Below are 25095 nucleotides of genomic sequence, written 5' to 3'. Positions count from 1 at the left end.
TAACTCTATTTGATGATCCACCAATGGATTGCAAGTCACCATTTGAATATCATTGTACTAGTCAACTTCCAAGATTTTTCTTTTAAAAAGAATCCCGTGGCTACTACTAAAGTTTTCCTTATCTTCTCAATTATCACCTGTTTTGAGTCTCAGCACAGTACTTACTTAGGATGTATGGCTTTAGGGCATGTGTAATTAAGAGAAAAACCTTAAATGCTTGGTAAGATTTCTGGGTAGATCCAATTACATCCTTTGGGAGTAAGTTTACTTATTTTCATTAACTGTAAAATAAAGATATGCACTCTTGGATGGGTGGGAGGGTTCAGTATTCATATAGTGTTCTGTTAAATTCGGCTATTGATGCCTGGCATGGTTCTAACAAAGTTGAGAAGAGAATCAAATGAGAAAATTGATGTAAAAGCACTTTGAAAACTTATGTTTTATTAATACTGTTACGTGATACCAGGAAGAGACGGATGCTGTGATCAAGCTTTAGAGAGGTAGTGTTTCAGAATTTTTAAAATTCTCTGTTACATTAACCTCTCAAAGCACCAACGACTATGCTTTGAAGTGAGACTCCTGTGATCTCCTAGAGGTTTGGCCCCACATTCAAGCGCTCCGCTCCGTCCGCGCATGCTCAAGAGTAGCTCCGACCTCGCGGGGTTGGGCGGGACACTGAGGGCGGAGTTCGGGCCACGTGGGGTCTCGTGACGTCATCTCCGGGCGCCGAGGGTGACTGGATTTGTGGTGGGCTTCCAGGGCGCCGCGGCGCTGCAGGTTGGTTTCGCTGCATACCGGAGGGCGGAAGTGCAGCAGGACTCGGCTCCGACCTCCGCGCCGGTGCTTTCTGCGCCTGCGCGGGCTTCCCGGAGTCCTGCTCCCGCGCCTCCGCTGGGCTGTGTCAGGCAGGCAGCCTGCCCCGCCAGCCCACAGCACCGCCGGAGCCTGGGGTTCTAGCGTCTCCACCGGCGCGGGAAGCCGGAGGCAGAGCCGGCGCTTCGGGTAGGGTACTTGTGTGTGTGTCCCCCAGTGTGAGGAAATGCCTGGAGGAGGAGGGTTGGGGAGGGAGGTAGGTGTGGTAAGGAGGGGTGAGTGGCTGGCTAGAGGAGCGCTCGACGGGTTCCGATGGCGAGCGGAGGTTGTTCCTGCGGGCAGAGATGGGGTTGGCGAGACGCCGCCCCTAGAACCCTTGGGCCGGCTGGAGGGTGTGGCCTGTGCGGTCTCTCTCGGGGAGTATGTCCGTTCCTTATTAAGGTAGGAAACCTCGAATCGAATCGCAGACTCTGGAGTTCAGTTCAGGACCCACATTTTTCGAGGAACAGTTATTTAAGCCATAATTATTATATTATACGGGGCAGTTCGATTCTGTCCGAACTCGGTGAGTATTTCCTCCAGACAATTTATTTTCTTAGGGCATTTTTTAAGTGTTATTTTAATAATATTTAATGCTAACAATGCCATTTTCTGTTGGCAAAACACTTTCACATACTTCAGCTATACTTCGGATTATTTTCAAATCATACCTGAACTCGAGGAAGCTAGGAAACTGGGTTGATTCTAGATTTTTCTGAGGTGTGAGGAAACACAGCATGTCTTGAGTAATCAGAACCTAGAGACTTTTCAAACAGCCACTGAACATGCAAGGCCTTCCACAATGCAGTTGTTAAATCTCTGAGTCCTTGAGACTGTGGGTACTTGGCTCCGAACTGAACTATTTGTGAATTCCATAGAGTGAGTTGTTGGTTGAATTTTGGATTTGAAAATAAGAATGTTGGGCTAAGGGTAGTAGTTGAGAAGAATTTTACACTGGATTTAAACATGTGCTTTGATTTTCAAAGAAATGTTACTTAAAATTGGGGGAAAATGAACAGAATGGGATTGTGGATATGGGTTTTTAGAATAGTGAACACATTTCAGGTGTGGGTGTTGATTTCATTAGTTTCACAAATACTGAGTACCTGCTGTGTGCTAGGCACTGGGTAAACAGTAAACAAAAGTGAACAGTGAACAAAACAATAAAAATCTGTACCATCATGAAGTTCACTTTGGGCATGGGAGAGAAGACATTGCTACAAAATTTAAAGTTATCCCTGTCCCTTGGTGTCCTGGGGGATTGGTTCCAGGACCTCCTTGGGATACTGCAATTCTCAAATGCCCAACTCTCTGTTATAAAATGGTATAGTATTTGCATATAATCTACACACATCCTTCCTGTATACTTTGATCTCTAGATTACTTCAACTGCTTAATACAGTGAAAATGCCATGTAAATAGTTGTTTTACTGTATTTAAGGAATAATGACAAGGAAAAAAGTCTGTACATGTTCAGTACGCTTTTTTTCCTCCAAGTATTTTCCATTGTTAATGGAAACTGTTGAGAAAGAAGTATCACATTAAGAGAGACTTTATTTCCCAGAGCAGTTTGCACACCAGGGAGATATGCTCCCAGGAGAACACAGAGAGGGGTCACTCTTTATAGAAAAAGTTCCTGTCCAGGTTCCCACTCTGGTCTGCTATGTAAATGAAGGATTCAAACTTGTTTAGTTCTGATTGATTGACATTAAGATTGACTGTAGGTCACAGTCTATTAGTTAGGGCTAGGTGGCAAATGCAACTTTCTGGCAGCCCTAGGCCAGGGGAACAGACAAGTTATGAGAGTCCCAAAGTTACACTTTCTTCCAGGAATGAAGAGTACATGTGTGACCTTTAGTCAGCAGATGGCCACTTGGCTCCATTTTGAATTTAGGCCCAGTTAGCCACTCAGGATCCATCTTGAAGGACTGGCTTTTTCAAGGTTCACACCATCCATGATTGGTTGAATTCAAAGATGGAGAACCCATGGATATGGAGGACTGACTGTACATGTCAGGTGGTGAAATAAAGCAATGAAGGAGAATGGGGAATGCTGCTTATGGGGCAGGAGATGGCACTGATGGCCGTAGAAAAGTCTGTATTTGAGCAGAGACCTGAAGGTGATAAAGAAGGGTGCCATGTGGAAAGATCCATCAGAGCTACCACACAGGCTTTGAGGCAGGAGCATACCAGCTAGTTTGATTGGAAGAGAATGAGCAGTAGTAGATACTCAGGTGGGAAAATGGGACCAGGTGATTTAGGGCCTTGTAGGACTTTGTAAGAACTTTAGGTTTTATAATATTTTGAATGAGATGGGGTTTGCTTTGAATGAAGTATGGACTAAATTTATCTAACTTGTGTTTTAAAAGGATCTGTCTCATTGCTATGTTGCCTGTGTAGCAGGGGCAGAAATAGTGAGACCTTTAGTAGGCCATTGCATTTATAAAGGTCAAGGTGACTTGGATTAGGGTGGTGATAGTGGAGGTGGTGTGACATAACCAAATTCTAGACTTGTTTTCAAGCTAGAGCATTTAGGTGGAAGAAGAGTCAAGGGTTACTCCAAGGGTTATGGTCTGAGCAACTGAAGAATAGAATTGTTATTTAGTGAAATGGGAAAAACCACAGAGTAATAGGGGAGAGGAGGAAGTAAGATTTGAAATCATTTTCAGTTTTGCACATGTTAAATTTCCAAATGGAAATGTCTGTATGCAGTGGTAATATGAAATGAGTTCAGAGAAGAAGTCTGGACTGAAGTGGGAGTTGTAAATGTATAAATCATTTAAAGCCTGGAGAAAGATCTCTAAGGGAGTGGTTCAAGGACTGAGCCTGGGGCGTTTCAGCATTTAGAGGTAGAGACTTCTCACAAAAATCCTTTAATGCCCCAAGGTGAGGCTGTTCAGTATAACCTTTGTTGAGAATAACTGATCCACAGTAACAGAGTAAAAGGAAATAGAAAGCAAGATCATTAACTGAGAGAGGATGAGGAAGGAAATGTGAAAATCTGAGGGAGGAGAAAGTGTAGAATAGTGATATTGGAAAGTGGAAGAATAAACGGACTGGGGAAATGTAGGGATGCTAGGCAGTTCTCAGGGCCCAGTTTTGAGGTTTATGTTCATGAATTTAAAGGGAAACCAGCCAGCATAGATTATTATTTTTAGAGATGTTTACTCTAGTAAGTATTTGATGTTTCTAGGTAGTTGAGGATTTTGTCAATGAAAGTACTTTCAGGTAGTAGGTTAGCCTTTCTTGGTATGTAGTGGGAAACATACCATGCCATTTGTTGAATGACTGGTTAACAGATGTTGTTGGACAGAGCCTAGTCTGTCCTAAGTCCTGTTTTAGATGCAGAAAATAGAGCACTCAAGAATAGCCCCTGTACTCAAGAAGCTTACTTCTAGTAGATTGCATCATGTATTGGGATCAGTGTAGCTAAACCATTGCCTTCAGATTGGATGGATAGTGATGATGGTGTAGTGTATGTAGGAGAGGGACGTTCTTTCTAAAATAATAAAATTTGCTGAATTTAAAGCATGACTATACTGATTTGGAAGGGATTATAGGTGGAAAAGTTTCTTAAGTAGCTGGGTTTATATATTTGTGTATTTTCCCCATCATTTAACAAAAATTCCAAAGCCTACTACTATGTGGTAATTATGGTAATATTAGAAATGAGAAGACAAATGTGACTCAATTTCTGTTGTCAAGGAGGACCTCCCAGTTCAATGTGGGGAGGGACAAGAGGCAGATAAGATAAACAGATAACTGCAATACTTGATAGTACATGCTGTTAAAGGAGTAATTAGACTGGAGGCTACTTAGGCGAAAGCTTCCCAGGGAGCAGATAGTAAACTGAGTTTTAAGAGATTAAGAGTGGCCAAGAGAGGATTAAGGAGTTGGCCCAAAGAGGAAGGAAAGAGTGTTCAAGCTGAGGGGCCATGGAAACATGGGGAAACTGTGTATTAAATGCATATACCATTTATTGAATGGTTACCCTGTGATAAAACAGCCCTGTGAAAATTAGAATTTTCATTTTACAAATACAGATTTGACATTAAAGAAATAATAATTGCTTGCATTTCTTAGCACTTATGTATCCATTACTATATCAAACACTTTATAGATTCTTTTTTTCCCAGAACAACCTTGTGACTTGGGTGTTATTAATTCTATTTCACAGGTAAGGAAGTTGAGGCTTAGTGATGTCAAGTGACTTGCCTAGGCTCACATATGATATTAAAACATGTTACAATATCAGCTTTTTCATTATTTACTACTCCTCCTAACCCAAAATTTCCTGAAAAGTTGGTACATTTATTGCTCCTGCCCACTTCCTGTCTTTATTGATGCTATTTTGCTCTATTAAAATATTTGCCTGTCTATATTCTACCCTTTCTTCAAGGTCCACATCTTCTAAAATTCTTCTTTGAGCATTATAAGATATATTAACATTTAATTCCCACTCCCTCCTTTTGAAAGCTTGCACAAAGTAACATTTAATTATACCATGGACATATAGATGTTTTGGAGTTAGAAGGACGTTGGTGATCAGTATGGTATGATGGAAAGAATATGAGATTGGAAATCTGGATAAGAATGTAGCTTCTAATTTTGGCTCTGCCATTTATTAGCCACAAGATTTTAGAAAAATCATAATATCTTTATCTCAAATTCATCATTTGTAAAATGGGAACATATAGGCTTGTGTGTGTATGAAGTGTGAGGTAATGTAAAATATATAATGTTTCTGGAGTTTCTTGATATTTATAGTAGTATAAAATCTACTGTTATCTAATTTTTGTTATTTAATCTGACCTGCTCACTTCATTTTTTGAGATTCTGTTTGGTTTTGTAATTTTGTATTCATGTACTGTCTTTCCAACAAATTCAAATTCAGTAAACATTTTTTGAGCATCTACTACATTCTAGACACTATTCCAAGTGCCAGAGGTGAAAAGATGAATGAGATATCATCCTTTTCCCCCAGAGAATGCATTACAGTGTACTGGAGGAGGCATACAAATATATAATGAATTATAAGTGCTATAGTAGAGGAAAAGTAAAGGTGCTGTGAGGAAGCAAGGAGGATTCTGCCTGAGTCATGCATAGAAGAAAGGTTATTTTGAGCTGAGTCCTAAAAGATGTTTAAGTTCGAAGACAAGGTAGAGAAGGCTGCTTTAGGGTAAGGGGACCACTAGCATGAGCAAAGGATGTGAGTGTGCACTGTATGTTTAGTAGATTTGGAGATTATAATACCTCTGGGCAATGACTGGTGTTTTTAAAAGTCTATCATTATTATTATTATTATTATTATTTTGTATTCCAGCACCTACACAGAGCTGGGCATATCAAACGAACAAATATTTGACTCAATATTAAATGTTATTGGCAGTCTTCAGTGCAAAATTTTTATCTGTTGTTTTCCTTTATTATAATTCCTATGAACAGGAATTATATAATGTTTTATAGTGATTTTGATTATTCTTAGTTCTTGAAGTCTTTGAATATTGAGTTGTAAACATTCTTTGAAACATGTTTTTGTTGGTTCTATAAATTATAATGGTAGATAACCTTTATAGTACGTATTATATGATCAACACTTTTCAAGTGCTTTACATGTATTAATTCATTTAATCATGTCTAATGTGGTAAGTGCTTTTTCAGTTTTACAGATGAGAAACCTGAGATACAGAGAATTTAAGTGACTTATTTGAGGTCACATAGTAAGTGAAGGAGCTAGGTTTTGGACCCAGGCAGTGTGACCCCACATTTTACATTTTTAACCTCTACGTTGAAGTGCCTCTCAAGAGTTAAATTTTGTTTTTCCGCCTCTTTAAAAAATAATTATGAAAAACTCACATCTTTTAATTTTATCCATGTATCACTAATTTTTCTTATGCATTTTAAAAGTTAAGTATATTTACTACAGACATGCTTTCTTATAATTCTTTAGAGGTAAACATTTATTAATGTTGAAAAGTTAACATTTTAATATTGTGTAAATGTGGGTCTGTGTATTTTGAGGCAGTAAGTAGCCTTGTTTGCAGTTTTCATAAATCTGTTTTGCAGTTTGTTTGTTTTGCACGTTTAGCTACCTTGGCTTTGTTAGTGGGGGGAAAAACCCAAATTCTATAAAACAATTTAAAGAGGTTTATTCTGAGCCAAATGTGTGTGACCAGCCCGGAGCACATGGCCTCAAGAGATTCTGAGAAAATGTATGCACAGTAGCAGGATTATGGTTTGGTTTTATACATTCATGGAGATAGGAATTACACAAAGACTCATAAGACCCTATGTCAGTACGCGGAGGGATATTTCAAAGGTTGGGGGTGGGTTTTACAGGTTATAGGTAAGTTTAAAGATTCTTTGATTTGTAATTGGCTAAAGAAAGGAAGCTTTCTCTAAAGACTTGGAATGTTTAACTTAAGATGTCTGTTAATCAGAGACCAGCTCCACTGGACATTTAGGACATTTACAGAAACTCAGGTGATATGTTAAGTAGATTGGTGGTCTGCAGGTGTGGTCTAAGCTTTGCTTTGTACAGCCTTAGGCCTGTTAATGATTTAGTATCTCTTCTCCTTACAAAGAAAGTCTCCAAAAAGGGAGCGGGGCACAACAAGGCATGTCTGACCTCCCTTCTCATGGCCAGCAACTCATCTTTAGGGTTTTCTGGGGTCCCTTTGGCCAAGAGAGGGTCCATTCAGTCAGCTAGGGAGCTTAAGATTTTATTTTTGCTTACAGCTCACTCAGTTCTTCCTTTGAGGTCCTATACGAAATATATATGTAAGAAACAATGTTATGGGAAATAAGGTACCATTTTATCTTTCACTAGTTTTTATATCTAAAATCCTTCTGTAGAACTTTGATAAACTTTTGCTGAAACACAAGACTTTCAAACCGAAGCCTGTATTGGAGTCTTGATGTGTTCTCTCTTCACCTAAGTCTATATTTGTATCACTTTTGGAAAGGGACTCTCAGAAACAAAGAGAAGAGAGACCATTGGCCATTTCTTTTTACTGTTTCTTAACACATGGAAGGGAGAAGCAGAAGAGAATGCCACAGAAAGAGCAGGATGGCCAAATATTCTCATTTGGCAGCATAGAGGGAAGAGAAGGAAGCCACACTCACATGCATGATATTTTGGTTTATGGTGATCCCTGCCTATTAATAAACACGGCTCAAATGGCGTCCTGGAATCTTACCAATCAGATTATTATTCCTTCTTGAGAGAAGGGCAGTGTACAGATGCTTTTCCTTTGGTGGCCATACGCACTTTAATATTGAATTGTCTTGGATATTTTCTACCTGCTGCTTATGAGAAGAAAATCATACAATGTGACAATATTGATGATGACTTTTCAACTTTATATTTGTAATTAAGTTTTCTTAAAGTCTCTTAGTGAAAGAGCTCTTTGCCTCAAGTTGTTTTTTCTTCATGAGCAAGAGGGGGATCTCAGTTGTAGTGTTGATTAATTGGGAGTATCATGGTTATAGAAACCACTGCTTACCACTTTTATATCAGATTCAATTTTAGATTTACTTGTCATAACCCAGATTTCATTAATTTCTGTCACTAGTGAACTTATTTTAAAAAGAGCAAACTATTATTTTAATTGGAAAGTAGTAAAGTCTTTCCTATTTTCAGTGAGTTAATTTTGTGATTTGTAAACTTGGGGATTTTCTGCTGAGTACAGAAACTCAATCGTTTGAATTTGAAGGCTATCAGTGTGGAACTATATGAAGTTTACATGGTTGTGTCATTTGTTTAAAATAGTTACTTTTATGGATATATTTTAATAAAAGTTAAAACACTGGTGGTATGCTGAAAAAAGCACTGTACTCAGTTTAAAAGTACCAGAGTTCTTATCCTGATTTGACTGTTGCGCAGTACTTTTATGATGGACAGATGTTTTCCACCTCTTTCTGTTTATTTACCTATAGTTGACATTGCATCCAGTTGACCTACAACTTTTTCTCTCTTTGACTAATTTATGGCAGTCTCAATGTACTTGGCATTGGTTAGTAAAAGAGAAAAGAAATGAAACAAGCTTCTTGAATAATTCAATGTTAATAATTAATATTTGGCTAAATTCATATGATTATTATGATTAGAATGTTTTGACAGGATACATTATGATAAATTATGAATTAGCTGCCTATGAAAGATGGGAAATATTATTTGAATAAGTATAGTTACTCAGAATCTGGGTGCCACTTTACTGAGTTACTCTAAGTATGTGTTATCAACAGTATTTATTTCAGCATTTACTCATGTAGTATATTGTGGTGTTACTTAATCATAGAATATTAGCACTGGAAGACACTTGGATATTACAGAGGTCAAAAGCCATGTCCTGTCGTACCCAGAATATTTTAGCTTGCAGAGTTAGTCCTATATTTGTGATATAGGTAATATTCTAAGAGTTCAGAGTAGAAGCAGCGTTTACTGTTTCAATAGGGCAGAGGACTGTGAGCTTTGTTTGCAGAGTGGGTAGTATTTGAATAGGTGAGAGAAGAGCATACTAGCCAGGGGAATAGTAGGACACAGAGCAAGATGTTTAGGGGGCCACTTTTGCTAGGGGGTTTATAAAAAGAAGTGCAGTAAATAAGACTGGGAATATTGGCGGGATCAAATTGTGGACAGGATGAAATTTAGAATGGAGAATAATAGGTTTATACAAAGATTTTTCCAAGATGAAAGATTATTTTTACAGGAAGAGAGAATTATCTGGAGTAAGAGAGGTTGAATATATTGGGTGGGCCAGGGGTAGTTGTGAGAATGATCCTTTGGAGTTGAGCTGTCAGGGTTCATAGGGCCTAGGTGAGTTCTCTTTAGATAAATGATGGACTCTTCTGGGCTTGAAAGGATGATGCAAATATAGTTTCATTTTGATTGTGGTTCTTTACTTAAATATGTAATGAGCGTTACTTGCACATGTAATTTTGAATTGGTTACTTCTGTGATCCCTTTATATAAATAATAGCTCTACATTTAGAATTTGTTGTACTGATTTTTTGCATTCATTCTAAAGAATGCCTATCACACAGTTTTTTGAAGTGAATGATCTTTATGACATTCATTTTTTCCCTATAATCCTTTGTTTTGTGGCATGTTCATTCATATTTACAAGGATCTGACTAATGCTCTTCATTTTATTTTCAGTTTGGCTTTGGCTGAAAAAAGAATTTAGCCTGTATGTACTGTTTTAACCACTGGAAGAATGACAGATGACAAAGACGTGCTTCGAGATGTGTGGTTTGGACGAATTCCAACTTGCTTTACTCTGTGTCAGGATGAGATAACTGAAAGGGAAGCAGAACCATACTATGTAAGTATGTTGCTGGATATTTAAATTTGTCCATGTTTGAAAATAAAGCTCTAAGAACCTGGAGGCTATTATCCAGCATTTTATATATAACTGATCTATGCTTATTTTGAAAAAAAATAGAAAACACAGATAAGCAAAAAGAAGGAAATAAAGATCACTGCTAATCCTGCCACCCAGAGGACAAAACCGCTGTTGATATATTGACTTTCTCTCTCTTATGCATATTTGCATATGTAGTATACGATATGGAATCATAAACTATGTGTTGCTTTTTAATAGGAAGCTATTTTGAAAATCATAGGTTCAGATTATATTCTTCTGTATTTAGATGATTCCATGCAACTATGAACAAAATATTTTTATGGCTCAATGAATATATGAACACTCGCACATATTCATATATGTTCACTGAGCTAATATATATATTTAGTAATATAATAAATAGTTGTATGTAGACTTGTAGGTTTGAGTTAATGGATTATCCATTCTAAAAATGAGTTTCAAATATCTTCTGATTTTAGTGTGCTTTTTTTCCTTTTCTAAGTGCATGTGTAATCTGAGTTTATCCATCTGTCTAATGATAGTATTCTTCCTGTTTATTAACTAGCCCCTAATAGGCAAATACATTCTCAGTTGTTCTAGTTTTTTCTTTTTGTGTCTCAGGTACACATACTATTGTTTGCCTGAAGAGGATGTGGAAAAGTGGAAATGTAGTTGTGATGATGGACTGTTTCTTCCATTTCACTTTAATAAAATTTGTCCTTTGCTTTCTCCCGTATCTGTTTGAAAGGCAGCACTCACTTCTCATCCTGCTCCAGCTATGAGAAGTCAGTGCTGGAGGAAGCCACTTAAGGAGCCTATTCACTCACTTTTTGGTATAGGAACTGTTTTTTTCCCTCTGTGCATCCTTAGCATCTGTTGTAGGCTGTGCAAGTGGCAGATACTCAGTGCATGAAAGCCTCCTCAGGCTCATGTTGGGGTTTTGTTGAAATTATCTCTTTGGATTTTCTTACCAGAAATGATAATTTTAGAGAAGTTGAGCAGTCTTGTTACTAGAACTCAGGCTTATATGCATTTGAGTAATTTTAACTTTGCAAATCTGTATAGTTTTCTCTCTTTAGGAAAACTTCCACAGTTAAACACAAAGTGTGATCATGGCTTATTTTTAGAAGAATTTCATTTGTTAGAGGTATTTTTCCTATTCTTTTGTAGTATGGGTTAGGATACCATTTATGTTGTTTCCAAACAAGTTTTTGCTGTTTTAATGAAAATTTTTAACTTTGGCTGGCCTTCTAATAGTATCTAAAGAATATTTATGTATAGTTGGTCAAATTTGCAACAACTGAGAAATAAATAATGTAAGTCTGTTTATTTTTAAATCAGACTCTAATGTTTGACATACTTCCTATAGTTAAAGAGTATAGTATTTTTTCTTCTTTATGTGTGAATCTGTTTAAATATGAAAAGACTATTGTGAGAACTAGAATGTAAGTTGTTTTCTAGTCTATTTCTAATAAAATCGAAAATGGCAAAGTATTGGGGTAACTGTAGGAGGAAGAGAATTGTTTCATCTTCTAGGTAATTGTTTTTTTCTTGAATTCTTCCTAATTCTTTACCCAAACAAACTCTTACATTGCCATGATTTGTGATTTTGAAGAATATTGGGTGACAGGCATATAATAAATATTAAAACCAGGGTTTAAAACCATGTAGCACAGTCCAAATTTTGTTCTTTAAATACTTATATACTTAAGTATAAGTCAATACATACAGGAAGAAAGTTTACAAAAGCATTAGTGATGACTAGTCTGGTTAGCATTTTAGTGTTAGTGTAGTTGTAGTTCAGATATGTCTCAGTTGTCAATTAAGCTTGAAAATATTTTTAATATTAAATATATTCCTGTTTATTTTTTGCATTTTCATTTGATGCCTCTGCATAAATCTTCTTTCAGCCTGTATCCTATAGGTATGCCATTGAGAATTATGTTTTATTTTGCAGGGAATATTAGGAAAGAAATTTGTTAGAAACTAGGTTACTTATTAGTTTTTGTTTCTGTTACATTCATTTAAACTGTTGCTTTCCATTTAGTTTATCCAATATAAAAACACACATGCTAATTTTTATTCATACTTTGTGACTTGTTAGTAGAGAAAATTACACGATTAGACATCAGTCTCATTGGACCCTTAACATTACCCAGCAATCCTTTTATGTTTTCTTAGTTGTCTCTGTCTTTTCAACTGTCACTATTTCTCTTAGCTCTGACCTCATCCTTCACTCTTAAGAGTCTCATTGGACCCTTAACATTACCCAGCAGTCCTTTTATGTTTTCTCAGTTGTCTCTGTCTTTTCAACTGTCACTATTTCTCTTAGCTCTGACCTCATCCTTCACTCTTAAGAGGTGACCTCGCTTCTACTTCACAAAGGAAATAGAAATCATCTGATGGGACCTCCCTTAACTTACTGCTACCAAATCTGCAAAAACTATCTGCATTCACACACATTTACTTCTTCCCTCCTGTTACAATGGAAGAAATGTTTTACCTCCTAAGCAAGGCCTAACCCTCCATCTATGTTCTGGATCCTACGTCCTACATTCTCAGGAAGCTGGTAGTATCTAATATTCTCCCACATCTACCTCTGCCTTCTCTATTTATTTTACTTTCAACTTATCTACAGGCTCCTTCATACTAGGTTATTAAGTATGGAATGTCTGATTTCCTTAAGTACTAAGTTTGACAGTTGATATCTCTGAGATTTCACTTTGACACTTCTTGGTTTTTTGTGTTGTTTTTTATTGTGAAGGTACATCCTCATTCTTTCAAATGCATGTTTTGGCTTGTGATTATTTTTTTAATTTTTAGAGCAATTTTTCTGAAACCATGGGTAAGTCAACAATCCATGTCATTTTTGAATATGAGGTCTGTTGTGGAACCAATGCAGCATTAATATCCTCGAAATATCAATGAAGGATGTGGCTAATGAACGCATAGTATGTTGATGTTTTGAGAAGTTCTGTTCTGGTGATTTTAATCTTGAAAATGAGCCACATGGGTGACTGGAGACCAAGGTGGATAATGATGAGCTGAAAGCTATAGTGGAAACAAATCCATCTCAACCTATATGTGAATTAGCAGCAAGGTTTGACATTCCAATTCCAACAATGTTGGACCATTTGTAACAAATGGGCAAGGTAAAGAAGCTGGATAGATAGGTTCCACTTGAATTAAACGAGTGTCAGAAGAGAAATCGTCTGGAAGCTTGCCTTTCTTTGCTGTCATGACATAAAGGTGAACCATTTCTACACCATATTGTTACATGTAATGAAAATGGACTCTTTTTGACAATTGCAAGTGTTCGGCACAATAGTTGGAGAAAGATGAAGTCTGAAACACAGTCCCAAGCTGAATATTCATCAAAAAAAGCTAATGGTGTCTGGTGTTCCAGAGCTGGTATTATCTACTACAGCTTCATGAAACCTGGTCAGTTGATTACAGTGGATGCCTACTGCAACCAGTTGAATGAAATGATGAGGATGCTTGCAATTAAGTAGCTGATTATTGGTCAATAGAGACAGGCCAATCTTCTTGCAAGACCACATGTTGCTAAAAACAATACTGCTCAAACTACAGAAGCTGGACTTGGAAACTCTCTGTCATCCACAGTATTCACCAGACCTTGCACCAGCTGACTACGACCTCTTCCAGGCTTTGGACTACTTCTTGCAAGGAAAAATATTCAGTTCTCAACAAGCTGTGGAAAACGCCTTTTGCAATTTCATCACCATTTGCTCTCTAGGCTCTTTGCTTCTGCCATAAGCAAGCTCCCATTAAGATGGCAAAATTGTGTCGATAGTTTAGGCACATACTTTGATTAATTGTACTGCTTGTTTGAAATATAATATATTAAATAATAAACTAAACTTTTGCTTCAAAATCGGACATTTCATATTTAATGACCTAATAGTATTTATATTGTCATGAACCTTTCCTGTCCTAAAACAGCAATTCTTTGTTGACCCCCATATCCCTCCCAACTTCTTGCTTTTCCTTCCCAACCAAACTTTTTAAAAGGTCTATATTCATTGTCTCCCTGCAACCTCCTATCACTTAGTTCTCTGTAGCCACATTTTCTTACTATTCCAACAAAAACTATTCTTGCCGAAGTCTTTTTTTTGCCAAACTTGGAGTCTGTTTTTGAATTTTCATTTGCTTGATCTTTCAGCAGTGTTTGATATTGTTGATAGTTTTCTCCATCCTGTGGCACTGTCCTGTCTTGTTCTACAATGCCCCATATTCTTGGTTTTGCTTCGGCCTCTCTGGGATGCGTTTTTTTGTTTTTGTTGTTTTTTTTTTTTGTGGTTGTCTTTGTGAGATCTCTCTCGTTTGCTTATTCTTTAATGTTGACATTTCTTAGGGCTTTGCCTTCTTTTTTACCTTCACTTTTTTTCTCCCCTGGAGTTCTCATCCATTTTTATGTCTTTGTCAAGCATTTATATTTTGACAGCTCCCAGTGTTTTTCTCCTGAACTCCAAATCCGTTTGTCTGCTGGAGATCTTCATGTAGATGTCTTGAAGGAACTCAAACTGTGTGTGTTTGAAACTGGACTTTCCCCACAGAAAACCTGGTCATTTGCCATTATTCCCTTTCTGTTTTGGCAAATAGACCTATCAGTCAAATAATTAATCTTATCAGAAACCTGGGGCTCATCCTTTGATGCTTCCTTCTCCTGTATCTGTGATACTTGGTCAGTAACTTAGTCCAGCTGGTTTTATGTCTCAATATTTCTCAGATTTGCCTGATTGCCTTCATCTCCACTGCTACTCCAGACCATCATTTAAAAACTGATCAATTGCATAGCAGTAACCAATTTCTGTGCTTTCAGTTTTCCCTTCTTCTCTCCATTTTCTAGTCTGTAGTTGGAGTGATCTTTTCAAAACACGTATCTGATCTTGTCACCTGCTTGCCTAAAATCTCTAATGGATTTTCATCATTTTTAGGATCTTTAATGTAGTTTACAAGGTTCTCCACGATCTGGCCCTTTGCTTCCTCGGTACTACTTTGTCCTAACTCTCTACATTCTTGTCATATTCAACTTCTTAATAGTTTCCTCAAATGTGCTAATCTTTGCCTTTCTGTATTCACTCCATTCCTTTTGTCTTCCAGTGTTCTCGTCTGAAATAGGCAGAAATATCTCCCACACCTACATATACCCAAACATCCACACCCACCCATGTTTAGTTTACTCCTGTTTGTCATGTAACTCTTACCTTAAAATATACTTCCTGTCAAGGCTCCACTGGGCCTCTAGATTAGGTTAAATTCCTTTGCTACTTGCTCTTGTAACATTCCTTACTTCTTGCATTTGTCACATTTGTACTTTGTGTATGTTTTTGTTCCTGTCTAAGCTGTATGCTCTGTGAGGGGAAGGACTCTTCTTTCTCATTCAGCACTGTATCTTCCTTGCCTAGTATGCTGACTTACACATTGGAGTAGAACAGAATTTTAGTATATTTTGTGTCTATTTTTGTCTTAGATAAGTTTTATTATTGAAAATTGTTGGACAGAATAGGATATAGTATGAAAAAATAAAAATTATGGGCACCTTTTCAGAAACATAAGCATTTCATGTAAGTATATAAAACATGTATTCCTTGTAAGCTGTATAGATAAAAATAAATCACTTGTGTCATACCCACTGAGTAGTTTATGCCAGTGCTAAATGACGAATAAGAATAATAGATTCCGTAATAGCTGACAGTATCCCCAAATGGGTTAATCCTGTTCATATTAGATTATGCTAAGTGAAATAAGCCAGACACAAAAAGACAAATATTATATGGTTCCACTTACATGAGGTACCTAAAATAGCCAAATTCATTGAGATAGAAAGTAAAATGGTGGCTACCAGGAGCTGGGGGAAGTGGGCAATAGGGAGTTATCGTTTAATGAGTAGAATTTCCATTTGGAATGATGAAAAAGTTCTGGAGATGAATAGTGAATGTACGTAGTGTTACTGAATGCTTAGAAATGGTTAAAGTGGTAAATTTTATGCTAGGTATATTTTATCACGTTTTGAATGAGTAATATAATTCGGAGTAAAAGGTAGGATGATGTCTTTTCACTATTACTTCCTTTTCATTTTTACCTGTTTATATATTTCCTAGATAAATTGTATCTATAGATACTCTAGTCGTTATTAAATCTTAGAGTTATTTCTTAGTGTTACTATGGATATTTTTATTAGTTGTAGATTACTCAGACAGGCCAATGTGAAACAAGGTTACAACTACATTTCGGTGTGGATTCTGCCTTGAGAATGGGTATTCTTTTTTAATTTTAGATTTTGGCTCTTTGCCCATTTAACCTTTGGCATCTCTGATTCTTTGAGTAAATATTTATTGTATGCTTTCTATAAAGCAGGCACTATTTTGGGCAGTGGGAATATAGCATTGAACAAAATAGGCAAAAATTCCTGTCTTAATGAAGGTTACATTCTAAGGTTCTACATTCCTTACTGCAAAGAAGTTTTTATTTCACAAAAATCATTTGTAAGTTCTTTAGCAACTTTGATTGAAGCCTAGGTGTGCTCTCCAAAATCAGGAGCTGATACCCATACTCATTAGTTGTGGTGTGTCTTCCTTCTTACCATCTCACTAGGTTAATATTATTCTCTGCAGAATAGAGTATTATATGATGCCTGATAGTCATTTTAAGTTAAAGCTCTGAATTTATTAATATAGACCTTATTAGACTAATAGATTATACTTATTTTTCAAAAATTACCATCCTGTTTTGATTTCCTAGAGACTTCCGTGTCACATCTGTATTCTGTCATTTCTGAAAAACTCCAGTTAATCTATTCTTTGCCATTTATTTAATAGCATATGATTTTGGCAAGTTATTTAAATAACACAGAGGTGATAATACTTCCTGTAAAAAAAACTAACGCTTTTCAGTGCTTTTCCTTATTCATTGTAAGCATTAGTTCTTTTTCTTTTTTTCACTAATTACAGTTATTTCTTTATAAAAGAAGAACTTATGTTTTGTTGAATCCATAGTGCTATCCACAGCTTGTTCATAGTATTTAGTACCTTCTGTTCCACACTGGAGCGTGCCAACTGCATCCTTCCCATTCCCCTGGGAATGGTTCCCATTCTAGGACCACTGTCATGTTCTCCTACATAGTTGGGGCCTGTTATCTTAGACATCCGTAGTTAAATAACAATTCCTTCAACCAGAATATTTCTCTTTCTATATATATTTTCCAGCTCAATAGTTCTATTTCATGTACTGATCAAAAGACATTACCTTAAATAAGCAGCATGAAAGATGGTGCAGTTACAGTCATAAAAGCAGCCGAAAGACAGTAACAAAGCAATTTTACCAGCAAAAGAAAGTAGAAGCTTAGGAAAGCAAGAAATGGCTAGAGTGTCTATTGCAAAGGAGGAAAAACATGAATTTTTGCAAACCTCCTTTTATCTACTTCGGGTTCTTTATGTAAATCATAACCAATTTTCCAAAATGCTTTCCTGTATTCTTTCTGGGTAATTTTTCTGGGGAAAAAACACTGACCAGGTCCTTCGTACTCTTTAAGTCGAAGCTTTACCTAGCCCAGCATTCGCTCCCAGCTTCAAAACACGATGGACCAATTTAGAAGTCCTGATTGATGGTCAAAATGTACATTAGGACTGAGTTGAGTTTCTTCGCAGAACAATTATTAAGTCAGATGAATCATGTTAATTTTTAAGTTAAATTTGATAGAACTAATAAGTATCCTAAATAGTATGACATCTAATTTTATCATATTTTTATTTAAAGTGTTACAGAAAGATTGTAGATAGATTTGTGTTAATTATTCTAGGCATTTATGCTGTAGGCTGTGCTTAAAGTAATGACCCCATAAGAAATATTAAAACATTTTAACCTTTAGGTTTTGCTTTTCTATAAAAAGCACTTGACTTTGTGTGAGATATTCAAAATAATGCAAAGAACATGGCTATTTTTCCTTAAAATTCAAAAACCTACTTAGTTTATTTTTTTGGAAAAAATAACTAGTAAATAAATATGGTTTTACAAATTTTCATTTCAGTTGCTTTTGCCAAGAGTAAGTTATTTGACGTTGGTAACTGACAAAGTGAAAAAGCACTTTCAGAAGGTTATGAGACAAGAAGACATTAGTGAGATATGGTTTGAATATGAAGGCATACCACTGAAATGGTGAGTGAATTTTTCTGCATTATTAAGCATTAAGTATATGCTAGCTCTAAAAAGGTATAGTGCCCTGAAAAATTGTTAAAAAAAAAAGTTCTATAAAGAAAGAAATCACTAGTCTAGCTCATATAATAAGTGAGGTTTAAACCATTATTAGAATATTTTGTTGAAAATATTTCTGCCTTCTGTTTGGATGCATGGATGACTGGAAGATTCATATATTCTCAGCAGTAGATTTTTATATGGTACAATAAGAATCTATTTGGTTATGAGCTTTTTTCCCAGATAGATTTAAAACTCCCTTCTGAATAAATCATCTATGTAACACTATTTAATTTTATTTCTCTCTCCAAAATACTTATAATAGATCTTTTTATATATATGATTACCTAAAGTGGCCTTGTTCAAACTGACTGCCATGTTTAGTTGACCACTATACCATATATACATTTTGACTAGACTTGGTTTAGAATATTTAAAATGTATTGATTTCCATTTAATGTGAAAAATAATTTTGATATTGTGCATTTTTAAGAAGTGTTGAAAATCCTAAATCTGGGCTTTTCCTTGTACAGGTGATTTTTTTTTTTTTTTTTTTGTACTTCCTCTGTTGTTGAGAGTGTTGTTCATTGTGCTTGCAAAAAAATTTTAATGAAACTGTAGAAATTACAGAGAGAATATTAAAAATATTAATAATTCAAGGTATGTTGGGATGTTGGTGTTGAAGTGCTGCCATTTGAATGCAGCTGAATGAAAAAGATACAGACTAAGATTTAAATGAAATATGAAAAATATAAATAGGGTAAAAATGAACTTGCCCTCTGAATCTGGGAATATTAAATGAAGAGTTTTTTAAAGAGACTTAGGACAAATAAAGGGAAGTGAGTGAGGTGTTTAGTAAATGCAGCTGATGTGAATCTAAGGACTACTTATTAGCACAGAGTGAACTTTTGGAACTCATCTTGTGCTGATGAGATCTCAAGAGTGAGTTGATTTTTCATAGTGGTTTAGAAATATATAAGGTTGTATTTTGTTTTGAGTTGTAGGTCAAGTCTCTAATCTTTTGAGGTGGTTCTGGGAAGAGGTGACAAAGTTGTCTTGTTATAGCATTCATTTTAAAATCAAAACAATACTGCACTTTGTTATCATATATCAGACACCTTATGACTCTTTAATAGTTTTAGACCTCAGGCTGCATAGATAATGTCAGGGGCAGGTGTAGGTGGGCAGTGTTAACCACAGGAAAAGCAGAGGGGGACAAAAATGAGGAGGCCAGTGAGCATTTAGAACCTAATAAGGTAATGTTTTCTCTTTTTTTTTTATTTCTCAGAAGAATTTGAGGTTTTGGAATAGGAAGGTGGCTTAAAAGAAGTGTAAAAGGAGCAATAATGATCAAGAGAGTAGAAGGAAAGGAAGGAGGAGGAAAGATCGTGGGCGAGTAGCAATAGGATATATCTGTGCACTTGACAGTTCCGTCTATATTATAGTTATTTAAATTGTATTGCTTTATGTCTTAGCTATAGATTGTCATAAGAATTTCTGTGACTAACAGGTTTTCTATTTTGTCATTGTAAAGCAGGGTTTCTCAATAGGGTCACTATTGACATTTTGAGTCCAATAATTCTTTATTGTGGGGGGCTACCCTGTACATTGTAGGATATTTAGCAGCAGCTCTAGCTTCTACCCGCAAGTGCCAGCAGCATTCCCTCCAGTCATGATGATAAAAAATGTTGCCAAATGTCCCTGGATGGAGGCAGAACCGCCTTCAGTTGAGAAACTCTAGAAAAGTTGGGAATCCTTAATTTAGCTTATAAAGTAAGTGATTGCTGAGTCATCCTCTTTCAGTTGCTGTTTTATTCTATCTTGTGTGGTGGTTATTCTCGTATTTGATATGGCTTATATTTTATAAGTTTGTATCCTAGATATGATGCCAGTAAAGAATGTTTGGACGCATTTCTCTCTGTTACTGCAGAACATGATTTTGGCTTAAATATACCATGTTCTTACTTTGCTAGTATTTATCCTTTTGGAAAGTCTTTTATTAAAAAGTGAAATTCTTTTCTTGTTTAGAGAGCTTATGTGAAGGTAATTATATTCAAAGATCTTCATTTTAGTTTTGGGGGTATTGACTTTTTATTATGTGATATCACTTTCATAGTTATGTCATGCTATAAATTCATTATATCTAATGAATTTTGATGCATGTTTTCCTTTAGTATTCTTAGGTATTCCATATAAATGAGGAGTGAGTAACTTCCAGAGGTATAAACGCAATCCAGGGTCTCTGGGCTAAGTCTTGATCTTCTCTTTTTTGCTTCTAACATTAGCAGTTTTCTCCTATGTTAAAAAAAAAAGACATTTTCCGAGAAATAGGATATCAATATAAGAATCTACCTGGCATTTAAGGAGTGGACTTTATAGGATGGTATAATGCTATGAATTCCTGTCAGTGTAGGAAAGCTGCTACCACTGAAGCTTTGTAAGAAGACATGGACTTTTGAGACCACAATACAAGTGCCTTAAGGGTAAAGGAGCGTTTATTTGAGTAGATAGATGTATATGATAATGTCTTTCCTATATTTGATTCTTTGGTCTTTTAAATAAATTCAAGCAGGTGAGAAAATCAAACACCAGTCTAGACAATTCATAAAAGATGGAAGAGCATAAATTGATATTCCTTCTCTCTTTATAACCTTGTTCCTGGTTCTGTCCCTAATTTAATTACTTAAGCTTGTCTTTTCATATAAGGTGACAGTTTTCAAAGGTAAGAAAAACAAACTGAAATCCTGGACAAATCATGACTTTTATCCTACTCAGATGGTAAAATATGATTTTATCTTCCTTTTGGGAGGATGTAGAATAAGAGTATCGGGGCTTTTTTAAAAAAATAAATGCTTGGTTTTAAAGATTTTTAAGAAATAGTGTATATAGTCAAATTAGCAGTAGTAGATAATAGCAGAATGGAGTATTCTTAAAGTAGGTTGTGTTTTCCCTCTACTGTTAATTCTTTCTTACTATTCTTTGTTCTTCTACTTGGCTAACAGATTCTGTGTGAGAAGGAAAAAATAATCCCAAACATATAATTTACATGGAGTAAAACTCATCTTTTTTGGAGTATGGTTTGATAAGGGTTTTCTTTTTCTTTTCTTTTTTTTTTGAGACAGAGTCTCACTTTGTTGCCTGGGCTAGAGTGAGTGCCGTGGCGTCAGCCTAGCTCACAGCAACCTCAAACTCCTGAGCTTCAGCGATCCTACTGCCTCAGCCTCCCGAGTAGCTGGGACTATAGGCATGCGCCACCATGCCCAGCTAATTTTTTCTATATATATATATTTTTAGTTGTCCAGATAATTTTTATTTCTATTTTTAGTAGAGACGGGGTCTCGCTCAGGCTGGTCTCGAACTCCTGACCTCGAGCGATCCACCTGCCTCAGCCTCCCAGAGTGCTAGGATTACAGGCGTGAGCCACCGCGCCCAGCCTGATAAGGTTTTTTGTATACAGTTGTGTGGCAACTACCATAATCAAGATACTAGGATATTTCTTTTCTTTTTTTGAGACGGAGTCTCAGTCTGTTGCCCTGAGTAGAGTGATGTGGTGTCAGCCTGGCTCACAGCAACTTCAAACTCCTGGGTTCAAGTAATCTTCCTACCTCAGCCTCCCGAGTAGCTGGGACTACCGGTGTGTGCTACCATGCCCAGCTAATTATTTTCTATTTTTAGTAGAGATGGGATCTTGCTCTTGCTCAGGCTGGTCTCGAACTCCTGACCTCAAGCAATCCTCCTACCTCGGTCTCCTAGAGTGCTAGGATTACAGACATGAGCCCCAGGATATTTCTATTATCTCACAAATTGCCTGATGCTCCTTTATGGTTGGTCCCTCATCCTATCTCTAACTCTTGGCAATTACTGATCTGATTTCTGTCCCAGTAGTTCTGTTTTTTCCAGAATGCCATATATGTGGAATCATGTAGTATATATAGCCTTTTGTGTCTGACTTCTTTCACCTCCAGTAATGCTTTTGAGACTCATACTTGTTATTGCATGTATCAGTGTTTTCTTTCTTTTTACTGATGAAATAGTATCCCGTTGTGAGGTTGTATCACAAATTGTTTATTTGTTCATTAACATGGACATTGCATTGTTTCCATTTTAAGGCTATTACGAAAAAAGCTACTGCAAATACTCATCTACAGGTCTTTGTGTGCCAAACCCTATGCATTTTAAAAGAGAAATTGTGTTCTGTGACCTTGCTGAACTCACATATTAGTCCTAGGAGTTTTTTTTTGTAGATCCCTTGGGATTTTCTGTGTAGACAATCATGTTACCTACAAATAGAAATAATTTTTATTTATTTCTTTCCAATCTGTAGACCTTTTATTTCTTTTTCTTGCCTTATTAAAGTAGTTAGAACTTCTAGTACTGTGTTTGAGTAAGAGTGGTGAGAATGGACATATTGTGATGCTCTTCATTTCAGTAGGAATATATTAGTCTTTCACAGCTAAGTATGCTCTTAGCTGCAGGTTTTTTGTAGATGCTTTTTATGAAGTTAAGGTCATTTTCTGCCTAACTTGCTGAGGGTTTTTTTTTTTAAATCATGAATTAGGTGTTAGATTTTGTCAATTGCTTCTTCTGTTCTAATTATGATTGCTTCTTCTGTTCTAATTATGATTGCATTTTCTTCTTTAGCTTGTTGCTGTATGGATTTTTGATGTTGCACCAGTCTGGTGTACCTTTAATAAATCACATTTGGTCATGGTATATAATTAATTACTTTTATACACTATTGAATTTGGTTTGCTAATATTTTGTAGAGGATTTTTGTGTCTTAAGTTTGGGAGAGATTGTAGTTCTCTATTTTTTGTACTATCTTTGTCTGATTTGGTATTAGGGTAATACTGGCCTTATAAAATGAGTTGAGAAGTGTTCTGTCCTCTTGTATTTTTTGGAAAAGATTGTATAAAAATGCTGTTAATTTTTTAAATGATAGACATCTCCAGTGAAACCATCTGGGCCTGGAGATTTCTTTTTTGGGAGATTTTTAATTACAAATTCAATTTCTTTGCTATGTATAGGTCTATTCAGCTATCTGTTTCATTTTGGTTAAGTATTGGTAGTTTATGGTTTTTCAGGAATTGGTCCTTTTCTTCTAAGTTATTGGATTTATGAACATAAAGTTGTTATAGTATTTCCTTATTATCTTTGAATGACTACAGGATCTGTAGTGATAGCCTCTTTCATTCTTGATATTGGTGATTTGTGCCTTCTCCCTTTATTTTTGTCAGTTTTGATAGAGGTTTATCAATTTATTTATTTTTGAAGAATCAGCTTTTTGTTTCATTAATTTTTCTCTATTTTTTATTTTTAATTTTATTGATTTCTGTTTTTCATAATTTTCTTCCTTCTGCTTGCTTTGGATTTATTTTACTCTCTTTTTTTTTCTAGTTTCTTAAAAGTAGAAACTTAGGTTATTGATTTGAGATCTTACCTTTTTAAGACTTTTAATTGTGATAAAATACACATAACATGAAATTTACCATCTTAATCATTTTAAGTTTACCTTTCAGTAGTGTTAATTACATTTACAATGTTGCATAACCAATTTCCACAACTCTTTAGACTTACCTTGTTTATAAATATAAGCATTTAGTGTTATAAATAATTGTTCTGTTTCAGCAGTGCTTTAGTGCACCCCATAAACTTTGATATGTTGTGGTTTTGTTTTCATTCAGATCTATGTATTTTTAAAAAATTTCTTTTGAAATTTGTTTTTGGACCCATGGAATTTTTTTAGAAGTATGTTGTTTAATTGTTACATGTTTAGAGGTTTTTGTGTTGTCTTTCTGTTACTGATTTCTAGTTTGATTCTATTGTGGTCAAAGAATCCACTGTAATTTTGAATCTTTTAAATTTGTTGATATTCATCTGTCACTTTTGATTCCCTCATCATCTAGTCTCTAGATTCTGATTCTGCCTTCTAAATATGTCTTAAATTTCCTAGTCTGAGTTCAGACCCATCTAATTTCTCATAAATGGATTATTTAACAGCCTCTGAACTTGTCTCCTTCCCTCTAATACTTTTACTTTCAGTTTATCTTCCCCAGTACCATAAGTGATCTTTCTGAAATGAAGAACTAACATTGTTACTCTCTTTCTTAAGAACCCTTTCCTGACTTCTAGTCATCTACAGTGTAAAGCCAAACAGGATAGCATGATAAGGTTGTCCATGAGCCCACTCTTTATTATTATAACTGTTTAAACATCTATGTGGGATATTTGTGCAGAAGCTTTGTACCTTAAGCAATAGCACATAAAAAATGCTAAATAAATGTTTGTTTAGTGAATGAATGATTAACCTCTTTTATTTCGAAAACGGAGGCTCAAATTGTTGAAATAATTTGTCAAATAAGCAGTAGGATGGACCCAGGTTTTGAGAGTTTGGATTCAGGGTTCTTTCCACCACACCTGCTAACCCTCTATTTTTAAATCTTTCCCCCATTCTTTCTGTTCTAATTGCTTGTGTTAATTTGTCCAAATTAGAATGGAAAAATATTTAAGAACAGTGGTGTACTCATAATGAATACTCAGTAAGTATGTTGTTGATTTGTAGAGTGCTTCCAAGGAGATATATCTGATTAGAGCTTTATCCTCTGTAGTCCTTTATATCTTTAACTTTAAAAAATTACGTGAGAAAAGGAAAGTGCTGATC

General features: G+C 35.8%; 1 protein-coding gene across 2 annotated transcripts in view; it reads left to right on the top strand.

The window, feature by feature from the left end:
* Positions 1–728: 728 nt before the first annotated feature.
* Positions 729–25095, top strand: part of ATG5 (autophagy related 5) — a 127556-nt gene continuing 103189 nt past the window's right edge. Inside the window, exons 1-3 of one of the 2 annotated variants that reach the window (XM_045544104.1) lie at positions 729–1002; positions 10013–10178; positions 18271–18398. In XM_045544104.1, coding sequence (XP_045400060.1) covers positions 10071–10178; positions 18271–18398 — 236 coding nt within the window. In that variant the 5' untranslated portion in view covers positions 729–1002; positions 10013–10070. Of the gene's footprint in view, positions 1003–10012; positions 10179–18270; positions 18399–25095 lie in introns of those variants that run through there. The other variant, XM_045544105.1, reaches the window with a different exon arrangement.

This window comes from Lemur catta, chromosome 2 (assembly GCF_020740605.2).
Source record: "Lemur catta isolate mLemCat1 chromosome 2, mLemCat1.pri, whole genome shotgun sequence".
Classification (NCBI taxonomy): Eukaryota; Metazoa; Chordata; class Mammalia; order Primates; family Lemuridae; genus Lemur; species Lemur catta.
This window is presented reverse-complemented; position numbering and strand designations above follow the sequence as displayed.